The following is an 18,049-nucleotide window of genomic DNA, read 5'->3' as shown; positions in this document are numbered from 1 at the left end:
TCGCCCCTCACATCTGATCCACTAGCCACTGTTGTGGGTTCTGCCTTCAGAACACAGCCCCCCTCACTCACTGTCTCCATCACTAGCGGCCTCATCTGAGCCACCACCATCACCTGCCTGGATCACTACAACAGCCTGCTAACTAGTCTCCCTGCGCCCACTACTGCCCCCTAGTATTGACCACAAAGCCTAAGTGATCGTCTTTAAAAACACATAAAATCACGTCACCCGTGCTTAAAAGCTGCAAATAGCTTCCCGTGCCACAGGGAACTAAGATCTGGCCCCTGGAGGCTTCTATGGCCCCATCTACTACCACGGGCCCCTGGCTTTCAACGCCGCACACACGATGGCCTCCTGGCGATCGCTCTAACACGCCAAGCACTGTACCGACCCGGCGCCCTGGCGTGGGCTGTCTGGAATGGTCTCCTCCAGATAGCTACGTGATTTACCACCTCACTTCATGAAGTTCTTGCCTCCAACGTGCCCCTCAGGAAGGCCTTTCCTGAACACCCTATCTAAAATAGCGATTTGTGTCTACGGCCATGCCACCCTGAACGTGTCCAATCTCGTCTGATCGCGGAAGCTAAGCAGGGTCGGGCCTGGTTAGTACTTGGATGGGAGACCACCTAGGAAGACCGGGTGCTGTAGGCGTAAAACATAAAAAAATAAGGGATTGTAAGCTGACAAGGTCCTTGCAATCTGTGAGGCCAACCAAGGGTTGCCGCACCTAAAAAACAAATAAATAAAATAAAAGAGCGCCTTGCCTTGAACACACTCTTTACCCTTACCTTTAGTTCTCTTCGTGGTACTTATCACACCTTCCATATTTGTCTTCTCCCTACCCCTCCCCACAAAAGGAGGAATTGTATTTTGTGCAATGCTGTATTCCCAGCAGATAGATCACTGGCACGTAGTATTCACTCATTCAACCAATATTTGTTGAATGAACGAATGCATACGTGATTTCTAGTTCTTACGTGAACTACATAATTGAATAAATGTATCTCCGTACCCCAGGGCCCAGCAGAGTACCAGGTACATGGCTGGTATTCAGTAAGTGTTTGTTGAATGGGTGAATGAGGCCTGTAAAACACGCTCATATCTTACAAGGCTTTTTAAAACCTTGTGTTGATCTCGTTTCTTCCTCTAGTTATTACTATTATTCTCCTTTCACGGCCTCGCGTTCTCACCTTCCAATCACAATTTTTTGGCTTAACGACGTTTGTGAAATGTCTCAGAAACACAAGAGTATAAATACGCATACTCTCACACCTTGACCCTTTAAGTCACATGTGAAGCAATAAAATCATACGTGTGTGACTTAAATAATGAAACGAACGCCCGCGTACCCACCAGGCCGCTGGGGAAGCAGAGCGGTGCCGGAGCCTCTGCAGGCCTGGACTGCGCCCCTCTCCTTCCCCGCGCGCCACCGGCGTCAGAGATCTGCTTTTCTTCAGGGCTTTCTCACCTGTGTTTCTGAACTTCGCACGCGCAGAATCGTACTGCATATTCTTCCGAGCTTGCTCTCTCTACACGTTACTTCTGTGGGAGGCACCCATGTCGGTACTTGTCGCTGCAGGTAATCCTTTTCACCAATGTGTGATTTTCCATTTTATCATTTTACCATAATTTATTAAGCCAAATGCCCTGGGGCACTTGAGCTGTCTTCCGGCTTTCTGCTATTAAGGTCAGTGCTGCTAAGAACGCTCTTGAATTCTTGTACGTGTCTTCCAGTACGTCTGCATAAGTTTTTCTAGTGTACATACAGCTGGGGCAGAATTGCTGCGTCGGGGCATACAGACATACCTCAGAGATGTATGTGGACCTGGTCCCAGACCACGCGGTACGGTGAGCTGTCATCTTTTTGCTGGTGGAGGGTTCGTGCCTTCGATTTGTTTAAAACACATCTGCGAAGGCCGATAAAACTAGGTGTGCCGCAAACACGGTGTTCGGATTTACTAAATGCCGAAAGGTCTCCAGTGATGCTACCTTCTGCTAGCCGGCTTTCTGTCGCATGGCCTCCTCGGTAACACTGCTGTCGTCGCTTCTTAATACTCGTCAGTCTGCTGGGGAGAAAAAGAATCTCGCTGTGGTTGGACTTGGCGTTTCCCTGACTAGTGATGACGGAGCTCATCTGTTCAGTTTTTCTCGGTCTTTCCTGATTTCTCTTCTGTGAGATGCCTGTTCATGTCTTTTGGTCAATTTTCTATTGGGTGCCTTGTCTTTTTCTTATCGATATACAGTAGCTTAGAAAAAACATATATTTGTGTGTGTATACACACACACACGTAGATATGTGTGTGGGTGTGTGTATATATATACACACGCACACACACACCCATATATATATATGTGTGTATATATATATATATATATAATGTATGCATTCAAGATAGTTATCTTTTCAGTTATGTGAATTGCAACTACCTTTGGGCAGACCGTGGAGCCTTCATAATGTCGTTCGATGAACGGAAGTTGTTCTTTTAACATCGTCATATACATCAGACTTTCTCTTACGCTTTGTGCTTTGTATGTCTTGTCTAAGAAACCCGTCCTTATACTGAGGTTATAGAAATACTCTCATATATTCGTCTATAAACTGAAAAAAATTTGCCCAGCTCATCTAAGCCCTTGGTCCATCCAGAATTGGTGTGTGTGTTGCTAGGGGCAGAGATCTCATTTCACTGTTTTCCTGGGTGGATAATCGGCAAATGCCCATCCTCCCCCTGCTGACGTGCACTGCCACTCCTGCCTTCTGGGCTCTCTAGTCTGTTTCCTTTGCCTATTCCTGTGCCAACTCCGAACTCTCTCTTAATGATCGCTTTCCAATAAATCTTGGTATCTGGAAGGGGAAATTTCGGTTCCCTCATTTTGCCTATCTTCTTGGCTATTTTTGGTCCCTTCCTCTTTCAGATAAAGGTTGGCACTGTTTCATCAAATTCAATGAAAAACCTTATTAGAATTTTGATGGAAATACATGGGAATCCATAGATCAATTTAGGACATCTTTACGCTTCCAATACTGAATCTTCCTGTTCCTATACCTGGAATATCTCTCCATTTATTTAGGTCTTTAACATCTTTCAGTAAACTTTCATTATTTTTTTCATAAAGGTCTTGAAAATCTTAAATTTATTCCTAGGAATCTCATTATTTTTCAGTGAGATATATATATATATATATTTTTTTTTTGAATTACATTTTGTTTGTCCAGTAATTTCTTCAAGTCGGTGCAGATCTACTTCCTATTCCTACTGCTCCACTGACTTCCTAGTTGCCGAATTTGGTGGCCAATTTCAGTTCTTACTTGACTTCTCGGTTACGTTTTAAAGGCTGATCATTCCTTTGCTCCTCGCTTTCTCATCTCCCTCCAGCTCCTGGCCAGGATGCTGGAAGCGACTCAAGCAATGCTGCAGCTCCTCCGACGGACACGTCAACCTCTCTTCTGTCTGTCTTTGTTCCTGCCGGCTCCCTCCACCTAGAATGACCTTCCCCTAGCTCAAAGCCAGGCTGGCTCTTTCTCATCTTCGAGTCTTAGCTAAAATGCCACCTCCTCCTCATCGGAGACCTTTCCTGTCTGTCCTAGCTAAGGCAGGACCACGCCCACCCCAACCCAGCCACTATTACTAATGTATCACCTTCTTTTATTTGTAACATAGTTTACTTGTTTACCGTATGTCTCTTTTGCACTAGGATAGAAACTCCATGGGAATGAAAATTTCTATCCCTGTTTGTCACTGCTACATCCCAGTGCCTGGCACGCAGAAGGCACACTATAAATATTTATTGACTGGATGACTGAATCCTATATTCCTATTTCCTGGCTCCTGTAACAATTAGTGACCAAGCATGGTTAAGTCTCCTTCCTCGGTATCCCCTAAATCAACCCATCTCCCACCCACGTGGCACCGCTTTAGTCGAAGTCCCCATCTCTCCTCACCTGGACTAATGCGACAGTCTCGTAACGGGCTGACAGAGACGTTCTCTGGTGGTGGCGTTACACGTTTAGATCTCCCTTATCTATATTTAGATCTCACTTATCTATAATGTTCTACAACGAGCAGTAACACTTGCACGATATTTTTTTTAACTTTTGAAAGTTTAAAAAATACCTATATTTTGTACACCATGACTGCTACCAGGTGAAATTACACAACTGTGAGCAGAGTGGGAAGTGCTACGCAAAAACGGAGAGTCACTGTGCTACAGTAGCGAGGTTATAGGTGACTTTCTTTTTTACCGTAATTTAGTCTCAGTATTTTTATGATGAAAGTATGTTTGTTATAGAAAATTCTCTACAGAAAAATTTAAAAATGAAAATCACTCCTCGTCCCACTGTGCAGGTATAACCAGTTATAATTTTCCTATATGTCCTTAGACTTTTTCGACATTTTTTCAAAAAAACGTGGTCATCCTTAATTTTGTATACTGCCTGCCTCACTCATGACGTTGTAGCATGAGCATTTCCACATGTTCCATATCCATCTTGTGGCTATATCTCAATTTAATCCCTTACTGCTGAACACTCATTGTTTCCAATTTTTAAGATTAAAAATGTAGCAGTTTAAAGAGCACACTTTACATAAATCTCCAGGTTCATCTCGATTATTCTCTTAGGATAATTTTTTTTTAGAAATGGAGCTACTTAAGATGAAAATGAAGGCTCTTGGATGTACAGTGTCAAACAGCTTTCGGCAGAGTTCCACTCCCACACACTGTGTCGGTGCTTGCTTTATCACGTCATATTTTAAAAAAGCAGTACTGTGCTCAAAAACATGGATTTTAGAAACAGATAGCCTTGCATCCTAATCCTGGCTGTACCATTTATAAATATGGGACATTAGGAAAGTCACTTAATTATTCTGATCTTTTGTCTCAACTGTAAAAATGGGCACACCGCCACATACCCCCAGATTTCCTGTCAGGATTAAAGATAATGTATTAGGTTGCACTACATGAAACTGCCAACATTCAATGTCATCTTGACCTACAAAAACGTCTTTAAGCTAATATAGAAAACAGGGTACCCGGCATATTATGCGGTCAATAAATGGCAGCCACTGAAATTATGGAAGCAGGATAAGAGAAATGCGTGGCACCCTTACTGAAACCCGCAAAACTTAGAAGAAATAAGTAGAGATAATCTCCTAAAGAAAAACTTCGGACCTTTTTAGAGCACTGGAGGTTTCAAATATATGATAAAGGTAGAGGAGTTATTTTTTGCTGTTGTTTTCATCCATAAGAGATACACACTGAAGAATTTACTGGCAAAATACGTCTGGGATTTGTTTTAAAATACTACACCTGCCACCCGCCCCCCGCAAGAAAGGGGGTAGGACAGATGAAAGGAGGGGGCGACGTGTGCTGTTACAGCTAGATGAGTTAAGAGTTGATTTTCTCCTCCCTGAGCCACGTTCTGATCCCAATGCCTTCTCATGTAGATTTGCCCACTAACAGAGGATGTACTAACGAGCAAACGTGACCGATTCCCTGCCTACTCGTTAAATTTGTCATCGCTGCTTAATAAATGAGTGTTCACTGACCAGTTTAGGGTTCGCACGCAGCCTCTGGTGCAGAGACCGAGCGCGGCGTCCTAGCTCCCGGCATCCTGCCCTCGCTGGCTCCCCGCAGGCCTTGCTTTTCGCCTTCGGACGCGACACTGGTGGACGGCGACCCAGGGTCTGAAGAGCCGGGAGTTACGACGTGGCATCGTAGACAGTTCACAGACACCGAGTGCCTAGTGCGCACCAGATGCTATTCTCAGCACTTCGCCATCTAGCATTCACTTCATTTCTACGGCGCTCCTACGGCTCTCCGTCACGGACGCGGAGTGGAGACCAAGGCCCGGGGGACTTGCCTAAAGACCCAGAGTTTGGGCGCAGGGCTCCGACCTCAGTCATGCTCTTAGGCGCCGTGACATAGCATCGTAACTCCAAAACGCCGCCAGCACTCCGATCGTCTTGTAAGCACGTCCACGAGTGTCTCCACACTGTTCTCCAGGCTCTGGCAAAATGCAGACAGCGATGCTGGCGGAGGAGAAGCCCGGCTGGGTGGCGGAGTCGGTGGCAGGCGCCGGGGATCGGTGGTGGCACAGCGCCCCACAGCCCCGCCCGCCACGCGTCGACAGTGGCAAGACTTGACACGTGGGGAACGCAGCAGGCCGTCCTCTTCACACTGCTCCAAGTGACGTCGAAAGCTGTGTAAGTGCTTGAAATGTGAATCGCTGAACTGTGCACGGAAAACAGTATGCATGTTCTAGAACGAGGAGCCCTTGAAACCAGAAGTCGATCGAGTGCACTGGGATGTCACGGCGCGACAACCCGGTTTAAAAAGTCGTCCTGCCACGTGGAGTTAGAGGACACTTGTGTTTGACTGTTAAGAAACTGCTTTGTCTCACTTTTTTAAGCATGTGTATTCCATTTTCTGGTAAACAAAGGCTCCTCTGACATTTACTGCTCACTTAGGAGAAGCCATACTAACTTGCTGATCAGAGACTTACATCTGGTATAATTTGGTTTGAAATGAAATGAAATCATAGGAAAAGAAAATGGAATGAGAAGCAAACCTTTTAAAATCTGAAATTTGTATTCTAAACTTGGATTCTGGAAACACATCAAGAAACTCGGAAGCTGAAATAATATTTAAATTACAGAAGTTCGTGCTGAACAAATCCCTAGGCCTCCTGCACGTCTGCCTTACGGTTTGGTTTGGCCGTATTCTAGTACTGGGCGCTGTAAATCACACACGGACCTGTCTGGAGCTTTCAAGCCTCTGTGCTTTATGTCGCAAAGAGGCGACTGCTCTAAGGAAGGAGAGTCAGGTGAATGGAATGGCCTCTTTCGTTCTGGCCCTGCCGGGGTGGGAGGTGAAGTCGGCACGCGGCTCCGGAGCCCCCCACCCCGCCCCCTTCCCCCTGCACACGCGCAGCAGCTCGTGGGGCACGGGTTTCTCAGCCAAGGGCCTAATCCAGCTCTGGGCGACAGGGGGAAGCAAATGTCATTGTGGGGACAAAGCTTAATAGGGCAGCGGGAATCTGAGAAAGCCTGCCAGGGAACTCTGACAACCCCTCCTCTCCTGAGGATTTCTACGCCGTCGGGATGTAAACTGGTGCCTGGCCTTTCGCATTAAGATTCCACTCTCGGGAGTCACACTAACTCGTGTGGGTCTAGAGATGCGAACTGCTGTTTTCTTCAGAACGGCTAACACGGACCGGCGTGCACCACGTGCCGGGCCCTGCGCTGCTCGGCGCCGCCTGTCTCTGCTAATTGTCACTGCAACATTGTCACATAGCAGAGGAAATGGACCCTTGGCTAGCTGCTCAGGGTCACACAGCTGAAGGTGTGGAAGGCACAGTGTGACGCTCACGCCTGTATTTCAAACCACCGCACTGCACTTTTCTAAGACGCTTGGATCTGAAATGCGGCTTACTGTCGAAATACTTTTCCTCTTAGTGCACAGATCCTACCGGGACCTGGAGTTAACGGCTGCCATCTACAAGGCTGGAGTAAAATGCTCTTTATAAATTCACCTTAAGAGAAAAAAACGTGCTTGCTCCCAACTTTTCTCTTGTAAACTGGCAGTCCAGCCTATAACTTGGTTGATTTTTTTCTCAAGATTTAGCAGTACTTAAATTGTGCTCTATTGTCTGACTTAGACGCCTTTGGAGAGAAAGTTACTTTAAACCTCAGACTACATCTCTCTTGATATTCGTTTCTTAACCAGGAGTCCAAGAAACATCTGATATTATATACAAAACCTGCTATGTAATTCATATTTTTTTCTAGGAGAGTTCATAGCTTGTAACATATGTTCAAAATTGCCCACACCCCCCAAACAGGTTAAGATCCATTATTTAAACACTGTTCAACAGAGTGGAACACAGGTAAAAAGCTGCAAACTCTTTACTGATGAGGAATCAACTGGTTTTGAATTTCAGCATTGTGACCTAAGAATTTTTGCAATGTTGAGGAAATGTCATCTAATTGTCTAAATCTGGGGTTGAAGAGGGGGCGGGCCTCCCTATCACTTGAGAGCCTCTAAAACTCCTCCTCCCAGACCCTGACGAGCTCCCCACTCCCTGCACCACACAGCTAAAAGGTGCCGCCCGAGAGAACCTAGAACCTTTGTTTTGCGGGAAGAAACTAAAGGACTGGTTTAAACTCTTGCCTTAGTGGCCATGATATGTGCGCAGCACTTCGCTGACATTAAAGCCAGGCAGGTTGTCAAAACTTAGGATAAAGCAATTTAGGAAGTGAGCTGTCTAAACAAACAGCTACGACATACTTACAACAAACTCACTACGACACACTTTGCTCTGATGTATTTAGTCGGTAAAAGTGAAGCAAATTATATCTGGCGCCCTAGCAATTTTCACTTCTCATTTATAAGTTTGTTTTCCTTCTCAAGTGTTTAACTATTTCTCCAGTTCTGAGCACGTATCTGGCCTCCGGTTTCCAATACAGCCTTTTCCTCTCCTAAAGTATCCCTCATTTCGTAAGAAGAAAACACAGGAAGAGTGGCTAATTTTGTGGCCCCTGATAAGACACGCCTTCCCGCCTACTAAAAAGGAATTTGATTCTGCTTACTCTGTCACTTGACCGCTGCTTACATGTATTATACATAACTGAGTCAAATTTTTGGTTGCCAGAGAGTCTTATTTGGACTACGTAAGTGAGAGAGAAACACAGGATATAAGCAAAAAATTTAATTTTATTGTAAACAGGATGAATGGGTATTTTTAAAAGTTGAAAACTTGTAATAGGGAGTTGACTGAAAACACTGGATTCCAAGTCCCCAAATGTGGAGAATCCAAACCTACATAGGCAAAATTTAAAAGAAACGATTTTGAAAAACTTCCATCCATTTCAACTAACTTGCATAATTTATAATATCTTTGAAATATGAATTGTTAGTTCATATATGATATTTATAAATGGGTGAGATACACAGTAAAAGTAATATTTTAAAAACCTTGACTATTAAGTTACTATGAACCAAAAAGCAAAGGATAAATTTGTATTATATGCCTGATAATTAAAAAACTGTAATTCTGTATTTCGTCTAAAGCACTCATGTTTACCAAAGGATTATCAGCATTGTTGCTATTATGATTTGGGGGGCGATCTGCATCAGAATTCCAGGTGTGTATATTAAAAATGCACATTCTGAGCACAGGCACTGAAACCGACAATGGGCAACCCGTACCCCCACGTGACGCACACTGGTTTAAGAGCAGCTGAGGGTTAACGTTAATTTGGGAACGCCTGGCTCAGCTTCCCCACCTCTCAGGGTTCCCGTACGATGTCTGTAAAACAGAGCACCAGTCTTCTTCCCTGGACGTTCTGACTCAAGAGGGCTGAACTAGGGCCTAGGAAGCAATATTTTTAACAAGCACAGCAGGTGTTTATCTTCAAATTCAAGAGACACAAGTTAGATCATTATATTTAGGCAAATATTGTACTGGCGTACCTAAGATCCTGCAATTGCAAAAGAAGCTTAAAACTACCAACAGGTAAAAAAAAAAAAAAGTGGTCATTTTCACACTGATATGGAAGCGAAGTTTTAGAAACACAAACCTGCACTTATCTTCTCGAGCTGCGCCCCACTTTCAATGAAATGTTTCCCACCAGTTGCAGGATAAAGACAAACTCCTCAGTAGGGCCTACAGTGCCCGGAGGCACGGTTTGCCCCCTTCCTACGGCTTCCATGTGCATCCGCTACCATCTTTCTGGTCCTGATTTAAAGGTGGCCCTTCTCTAGTCCAAGGCTAATCTCTCTGCCCTCTGCTCCTGAACACGTTTCCTTGAGTGTGAAACGAGGATGACGACACCTACCTCACAGACGACTCAGGATCAGTGAGGCCGGGCAGGGCGGGCTGTCCGCAGAGGCCGGCGCAGGGAATGAGAGCTATCATTCAAACAGAGCAGCTGCGTCTGCTTCCTCACATCCAAGCCAACTCTTCAACTCACTCGCCATCTGGTTTCTCCACCCACCATTCCACAGAAACTGTTTTCATCAGGCTCACCGATTGCCAAGGGCAAAGGACACACACATTCCAGCCTTCGGGTGACCAACCTCTCTGCTGGCACTGGCCCTCGCTGGCCATGCCCTCCTCCGGACTTCTCCTTTGGCATCCCTGAGCACTGTGCGCCCTGCTTTCCTCATACTTCCCTGTCTAGTCTTTTAAAGCATTTTTTTGTGTGGTTTATTGCTTACCTTAAAAAAAATGTTTTCACTTTACCAAAATCACACGCGCTCACTTATCCGCCTATGCGAGCTCCCCAGCCGGGGCTCCGATGGACCTGTGTAGTGTTCAGCTAAGGAGGGGGCTATTCTATTCACTGCTGCATTCAGAGCACCTACAGTAAGGCCTGGAACCCACTGAGCTCAATCAATATTTATTGACTAATTGACCGAACTGTCCCCCACACTTAATCGGCCACTCCTGAATTCTCTCAGATCTCGGCCTACTGTTCTTGCCCCACGGCTGACTCGTGCGTTCTGTGACCTGCCACACCACCTCCAGCTCTGTCCTCCTATAATCCATCTTCCAAACTGCTGCTAAAGTCACCCAAACAAAGCCTTCGACAACCTTTAGGATTAGGTCCAAATTCTTTAGCTAAGCCTGCTAAGCTCTCCAGGATCTGGACCCTGGCTAATCCTAGTGTCAACTCCCGCCAGCCCCTTCCCTGTGCGCCACGCTCTGTCTCTGACTCCTCAGTCAGCCGCTCTTTCCTCCACCCGGGGTTGAGGCCCGGCCGCGACCCCCATGCCTGCTGTGCCTGGCTGAGTCCTACTAGCCGTCTCTGAGGAGGTCTCCCTTCGTTCCAGACTTGGGGGTACCTGCCCTCCTCTGTACCTTTTTACGGGACACCACCCTTATCGTTTCACTTATTACACTCCTGTGTGGACTTGTCCATCTCCAATGCTGTAGTCACAGTACCCAGCACTGTGCTTGGGACAGAGTGATCAACGGTTTTGGAAAGGATAGCCACCACTCTGTCTATTCTAGCCAGCTCTTCGCCCCAAACTGCTTTGCCTGTTTTGCTTCTACACTCTGACAGCTGTTGCTTAAGTACCTGAGGAGGGAAAAAAAATCACGTGACTAAGTGAAATGAATGGCCTGTGACTTCACCTGGGCATTCATCGCCCAGCAAGTCTTTTACGGATCCCTAGTCGGCTCCAGCTCCCATTTCCCTCAGTGACCATCAAAAGAAGGGAGGGAGGGAGGAAGACTTAAAACATTAATATAGGGCTTTACGGTGAAAAGCACGGGCCCGCCTCCCACTCTACCTCACAGGCCTTAACAGTCTCAGATGCACCCTGCCAAACCTTTCCTGTGAATTTACAAACGCAGATTTGTACCCTCTACGTCCTCCAAACAAATGAAAGCAAACGCTGCCTATTATTCTGATGTATGTTTTCAAGAATGTCTTTGAGGAGACAATGCTAAGTGAAGTGAGTCAGAAAGAAAAATGCTGTTATTTCACGCATTCATATGAGCAATCTAAAAACGTGAACAAACGAAACACAACAAACGCACACTCAAAGACACAGAGATCTGCGCTTCCAGAGGGGAAGGGGGTTGGGTGTGGGCGAAAGAGGTGAAAGAGGCAAAGGGGGTCGACTGCACGGAGATGGGGAGTAACTAGACTTTTGGGGGTGATCACATTGCAGTGTATACGGATGCTGAACGATAATGTTGGACGCCTGAAACTTAGTTAATAAAAAAGCAAGAGCTTTCCACATTAGCACACACAGATTTTCCTCACTGTTAACACTTGCGTATTTTTTTCACTGAATGGATGTGCCATAATGCAACATCTCTGCTACTGGGGGACACCGAGCGGGTTTCCAGTTTCCCCTCATCTCCCTCAGCAGTTCGAACGTTTTATCCGCGCTCCCATCCCATTTTCACTTTTCGCCCCGGGATAATCTCATCTACTCCCCAGAGGACACCGAGGCTGTGAAGTGTGAACTTCAGCTCCCTATCTCCCTGATCTACACGCTGACCTGATCTGCCACTACCTTCCACCCTTCTCTCTCTGGGGAAAGGTCCCTTTTCCAATCTTTCCTCTCCTGCCTCCTCCCCTAAGCCTAAGTAAACATGCTTATTTATCTTCCATCTTAAGACAAGCCCTTCTATTCTTGGTAGCCTAGCTTCTTGAAAGAGTCATCTACAGACGTCCATTATCGCTTCCTTATCTTCCAGCTGTTCCAGCTGCTGGCAGACTTCCAATCTCACTCCTCTAAAACCGCTTTTGCTAGCTAAGGTCACCAGGGTCCTCCTAGATGCCAAACCCAAAGGCTCTCTCTCAGGCTTCATTTCACTTCGCCTCTCCGTGCTGTTATCTTGTTCTTTTTTTTTTTTCTTAAAATTCCTTCCTCGGTTTGAAATTTTCACTCTTTGGGTCTCCCTTCTGTCTCCGACCACCCCTAACTACTGGTCGTCACCAGGATTGTCTTCCACAGTCTGCCGACTCTCCTGCACATGCCTCCTGGGTGACCCACCTACGCCCAAGGCCGCACAAAGCCTAAGCTCTGTCCTTATCGCACTCCGCACCCGCAGGCATCCCGCAGGCATCCCGCAGGCATCCCACCGAACTTGGCGCTCGCTGTCCTGCCTTCCACCCTCCAGCTCTGCAGTGAATGGCCGTCACCCTTTCCCTGGCCACCTCAGTCAGATGCTTAGCTTCCACCCAGATGCACCTCTCCTTCCGTCCCCGCTGCCAATGCCTCGGCCAGTTTAAGGCCCCATCGCCCCTCGGCTGGCGTCGCCCCGCCCCGGCCCGTCCATGTTCGCGTGCTGCCTGCGCAATCTCTCCCGAGCGAGCCTGGGCCTCGTCATCACTGCACCACACACGTTCCCTCTCCTCTACTCGCCCCGCTCTCCCTGTTCCAGGAGCAGGCCCTGAGCACCGTTCCCCCTGCCTAGAATGTTCTTCCCCTCCACTGGCCCTCCCTCCCCTCCACCCTGGCTGTCTAGCTCGAGGGCCTCCCCCTGAAGCCCTCCCGCTCTCACTGCAGAGGCAGAACCTTGTGACTGTGTATTACAGTAACCGCTTTTTAGCAGATGGCTTTACCTACATGTCTCTCTCTCATTCTAGACCTTAAGTTCCCTGCAATCAGAAAGTCCACGTGACTTCTGTATCAGGGCCTGGCAGACTGCTTGATAAGAAGAGGTGGCCTGATCACCGCCGAATGGCTGCGCAGGCGCCACGTCCCCGCCCACGCGCCCAAACCCAAACTCTCAACGCCGCCTCCGTTCGGCCCCCTCCACCTCCGAATGCCAACCGGACACGTGCTACTGCTTCGACCCCTGCAGTCCTCTCGAAACCCTCCTCCCGCGTTAAGGCCACGGCTCTAGTTTGGGCTCCGCCACGCCTCACTTGAACTAGATTTGCTCCTCTCCAAACCATTCTCCACACTACTCCTTGAGTCTTTATAAATATTTTTATTACAAAAATAGTACATACCTGTAAAAAAATTCAAACGGTACAGAAATAAAAGCATAACACCCCACCCAGTGCACACACAACAAATCAGCCCCCTCCCCTGGGGGTTACCATTGTGGACAGCTGAGCGTATGTCCTTTGGAACCCGTTCCTTTGCATAAAAGTACACATCAATGCATATAAATACACATACATGGTTTGTCTTTTACAAGAAATGGGAACACACTTGTCACCTATGATTCTTCCATTCCTTTCATCATGTGACACATAGGACATTTCTAAAACACAACTCTGATTCTATCACTCCGTTAGGGCTCATTTCCTATAATATAAAGTTCGTACTCATTAGCATCAAATTCAAAGCTCCTGATGATGTGTTTCCTGCCCATCCTGCAGTCTCATCTCCAGCCATTCCAGCGTTAAAAGCCTGGTACTGAACCACCTTAAATCCTTCCTGGAACAAGGCAGGTACAAACAAACAAACAAACAAACTAGGAACGCACTCTGCCGTCCTAGCCTTCAGCCTCTCCACTCCCTGCTGCACTGCCGGGCCTTTCCCGTCTGGCGAGCTCCTCGTAATCCAACAGTCAGCTTAAAAATTACCTCTAAAAAGACTTCCCTGACTTTTTCAGACATGATTGCGCCTCTACTTCCCCCTAGGCTTTATATCTAGCTCTGTAATTGCACTTATCTCACAGTACTTTAACGCGTGATCAACATGTTTCGAATTCCACTCCCCCTCTCCCAATTTGATGGTGCTCTTTGGGTGAAAGGACTGTGTCTTGTTTCCCTTTGCATCCCTGAGGATCCGACGGCGTGCTTACCACGAAGCAGGGGCTCAGTAACAAATCTACTGAGAACTTCGTGATTCTAGGGACATGGATCGAGTACCTACTATGCACAGAACCATAGCCTCGGCATGAAAAGGAACAGAAGACACAGCCTTTGCCCCGAGGAACTTACCATTTTCCTATCATTCCCCAGGGGGGTGGACGGATGGAACACACTTACATGGCAACAGATCGCTTCTGACATATAGGCTGTTTCAAAGATTTCTATAGTCACTTGCCTCAAATCCTTTTAGGAACAAGGCCTTACGTAATCAAATAAATTATTAAAAACTGGGCAGTTTGTCCAATAGGTTTCCGTTTTTAGTGTGGCACAGAGTCCACCAGAGAGAACCCAATTCTCTGTCCCAGCAGGGGGCTGTCACCTGTTACAGCCTGTGAATTAGAAAACTAAGATGATATCATGCTTGGAAAATTTCTAATACACCAAGAGGACATCAAGTTATTAGTCCTTTCATAATTTTTCCTCCTTCTCCGGGGAAAAGTGACACCGACAGCGATAAATGGAGTTAAACAAGCACACTGGAGGAGGAGGAGACGGTCTATTTTTGTTAGTAGTTGGGGGAAGCGGGGTTGCTTGGTTTTAATTCAAAGGGTGACAGTGCCCCAGGAAAGTCAGGAGAGGCGATGCGTTATCATTTACTTACTATTTCTTAAAGGCTAAGGTGTTAGTTAATCTGGTGATTTCAGGATCAGACGTTACACAAATATAAACGAACTGGGGGTAGGTGAATCACCTAGGCTGGAGAACAGGGAAGGCTGACCCAGGAGGCCCAAAGGAAGCCTCATCCATCAGAGTCCAAGTCACTGTCTCCAGCACTGGAGTGGAAATCCTCACTGTCCTCCTCGTCCTCTGACAGCTGGACCTGGCTTAGCACGCTCGGCCCAGAGCGCTGCTCTTCCTCCTCCTCCTCTTCTTCCTCCTCTGATACCTCATACCCACCGATGCTGCTGAAGCTTGTGTCTTGGGTGTTCGACTTGGGATCAGGCTCCTCATAGCTCCCATAACTGAGAAGAGAAACATGTCATCTCTCAAGCTCGGGCACCATCCTCTAGCTGACCAGTCCCATTCTTGGTGCTACCAAGGGATCAGCCCGCCTCACCTCCCGTGGACACTAAAATGACTGCTTCCGGACTGTTCTACAGGCCCCTGAGAGAAAAATGATCCTGTTCGAAAACATCGACTGGCCAACTGCAGGCACACAATAACCTGAATAAAGAAACTCCCTCACGCCTGAACAGCACACTGCCAGCTTACGTGACCAAAAACGCCCTGACAGACTCAGTTTCCCCTACCAGTTACAGCTTCAGTCAGCTCCACAGCCAATTAGCCAACAGTCCTACAGCTTCTACCTCTTCGACCCCCTCCGTTCCGCCCCTACTCTGCGCGCCTTAGCTGAGTCCTCTGTCATCTCCGGCCCGCACCACTGCGGGGCGGTCCTCACGCTTCTAGTCCTGCTCTCCAATGACTTCTTCACGCTTCTGCCAGAGTGCTCGTTATTTTTTGTTTGTTTGTTTATTCTTAATTTTACTTCAAAAAAATCACACAAGTAATGCACATTCGTTAGTTCAAAAAATTACCGAATATACAACCAGAAAAAATGAAAAAAAAAAAAATCACCAATAACTCCACTACCCAGAGATAAATCTCTTGGTGGGTGATCTTCCAACTTTTTTCTATGCACTTCACTTAGATGTTTAAACATTTTTTATTTACAAAATTAGAATATTCTACATGGTCTTTAGGAATGTTTTCGCTAATGATTATAATGAACATCTTTATAAACACACATCTGTAGCATGATTTTAACAGCTGCATGGTACTCCACTGAATGGCTGTAACGTGATTGATTTAAGTTTCTCGCTAAGACAGTTCAGCTGTCTCCAATCTTCCCACTGTTAGAAACAGTGCTGTGATAAACACCCTTGCACAAACATCTTGATGAAGGTGTTTTATTATTCCCATAGAATAATTTCCTAGACGTAAAATTTGGGGGCCAAAGGGGATACACATTTCCGAAATTTTTGATTTCTGATTCGGCTCAGTTTCCTTCTCTAACCAGCTCCCCTACCCCATTCCTACACCCACATCCGAGAAAAATTCTGTGGTTGCCTATCACAGCACGTTTCATGTTTCACTACGCCTGATGATCCGGTTACCTCTTTCAGGTATCCCATTAGACGCCACTCCTTGAAGGAAGGGACTGCATCTTAGTTACTTCTGTATTTGTGATAAATACTCGCTGAACGAATACTCTAACTGCTTCCTGAATACCTCTGGCTACGTGTCCGTGTGCCTTAAATCCAACATGTCCAAAGACAATTGTTTCCTTCTTTCCCACCCCACCTAATGTCTATTCTCCCTCTTTCCTATATCAGTGACATTCCCATTCATTATGTACTTGATCTCCTCACCGCCTATATCCAATCGGCTGACCCTCTAAATACTTCTTCCATATGTCCCTTCTTTCCCCTGCCCCCACTCCCCACTTCTAACAGATGCCACATGAGACCCTTATCGTTGTCCTAGAGTTATTTAATATACAAAGTTGATGTTATTTCCTTTTCCTGAGATAGTGATTCCTATGACCCGAAATCCAGATGTCTCAGCATGCCATATAAGGTTCTCTGCAATACCATCGTTGCTACTTCTGGAGCCACAACTCCCAACAACCTCCCTTCGCTCTGGAGCCTTCTTTGTTTCATTTCTGTGCCTCTGAATATATTGTTCCACCTCTAAGGATCTCCTCACCTGCTGCCACTTATCTACTTTGCAGACTCTTATTCATCCTGTAAGGCCCAGTTCGACTGGCCCCTTGTCTGTGGAACTTTCCCTGATTACTCCCAAGCAGAGCGAGACACTTTTCTCAGTGGTGACTTGGCGCTCTGTACTTAACTTATGCTACGGCACTTATCACATCGCATTGGTAATGACTTGGTTTTTCTCAGTCTCTTCCACTAGACTGCGAGCTCCTCAAGGACAGGGTATTTCTTGCTCCTCTGTGTATCCCCAAGGGCCTAGCACAGCGCCTGGCCCTAGCAGGTGCTCAGTAAACGTTTGCTGGATGAGAGAAATCTGACGCTGGGCCCTCTGACATCACGGCTGGGCACCGACGCCACAGCCCTGTAGCATGTCGCTGCCGATTACCTGATGGTGCTCTCCTCCAAACCACGAGAAGCCTCCCCACTGGCTCCCTCATAGGACATCAAGCTCTCTTCGTTTTCCATGCCCATCCTCGTGTTCTCCTGAAGCACACGGGGCTGTTTGGGCCTTATCCCGCCAGATCCCACGTCAGAGTCACTGCCACTTTCACTCAGCTGGATAGCTGTGAAGAGACAGACTGAGGTAAGCTGGACAGAATCAACCCCTTCGGCTTGGTCTTCCAAAACCGGCTGCCCGGACGCCCTGCCGCGGAGGCGTCCCTGCCTGTGACCGACACGAGCCGAGCTCTGCAAACGGAATCCGAGCCCCCACTTCCTCTACCCACCCCCCGCCCAACTGTTTGCTCCCCCCTCATCTCCCCTACCCCACCCCCCCCCCCCCCCCCCCCCACCCCCCCCCCCCCAATGGCAGCCCATTGAGTGAACCACCATGTCCCACTCCCCATCTCCCAACCCACACTGGCAACTCTCTCTCAACAGAGAGATAGTAAGTATAAAAAAGGACATAGAAACCATAAAAAAGAAACAGACAGAAATGAAGAATACAATAACTGAAATGAAGAATACACTAGAAGGATTCAACAG

At 47.0% G+C, this 18,049-nt stretch overlaps 1 protein-coding gene and 1 pseudogene across 2 annotated transcripts in view; one reads left to right on the top strand and one right to left on the bottom strand.

Annotated features, from left to right (window-relative positions):
• Positions 1–532: 532 nt before the first annotated feature.
• On the top strand, positions 533–651 carry LOC112477173 (annotated as a pseudogene).
• A 12,787-nt stretch (positions 652–13,438) lies between these two features.
• Positions 13,439–18,049, bottom strand: part of TAF1 (TATA-box binding protein associated factor 1) — a 58,915-nt gene continuing 54,304 nt past the window's right edge. For both annotated transcript variants that reach the window (XM_006908541.3, XM_006908542.3), the window contains exons 37-38: positions 17,451–17,628; positions 13,439–15,310 (exon numbers count right to left, since the gene is read on the bottom strand). In XM_006908541.3, coding sequence (XP_006908603.1) covers positions 15,088–15,310; positions 17,451–17,628 — 401 coding nt within the window. In that variant the 3' untranslated portion in view covers positions 13,439–15,087. The remainder of the gene's footprint in view (positions 15,311–17,450; positions 17,629–18,049) is intronic.

This window comes from Pteropus alecto, unplaced genomic scaffold (genome assembly GCF_000325575.1).
Source record: "Pteropus alecto unplaced genomic scaffold, ASM32557v1 scaffold312, whole genome shotgun sequence".
Classification (NCBI taxonomy): domain Eukaryota; kingdom Metazoa; phylum Chordata; class Mammalia; order Chiroptera; family Pteropodidae; genus Pteropus; species Pteropus alecto.
The sequence above is the reverse complement of the archived record's forward strand: the minus strand, read 5'-3'. Positions and strand labels throughout refer to the sequence as shown.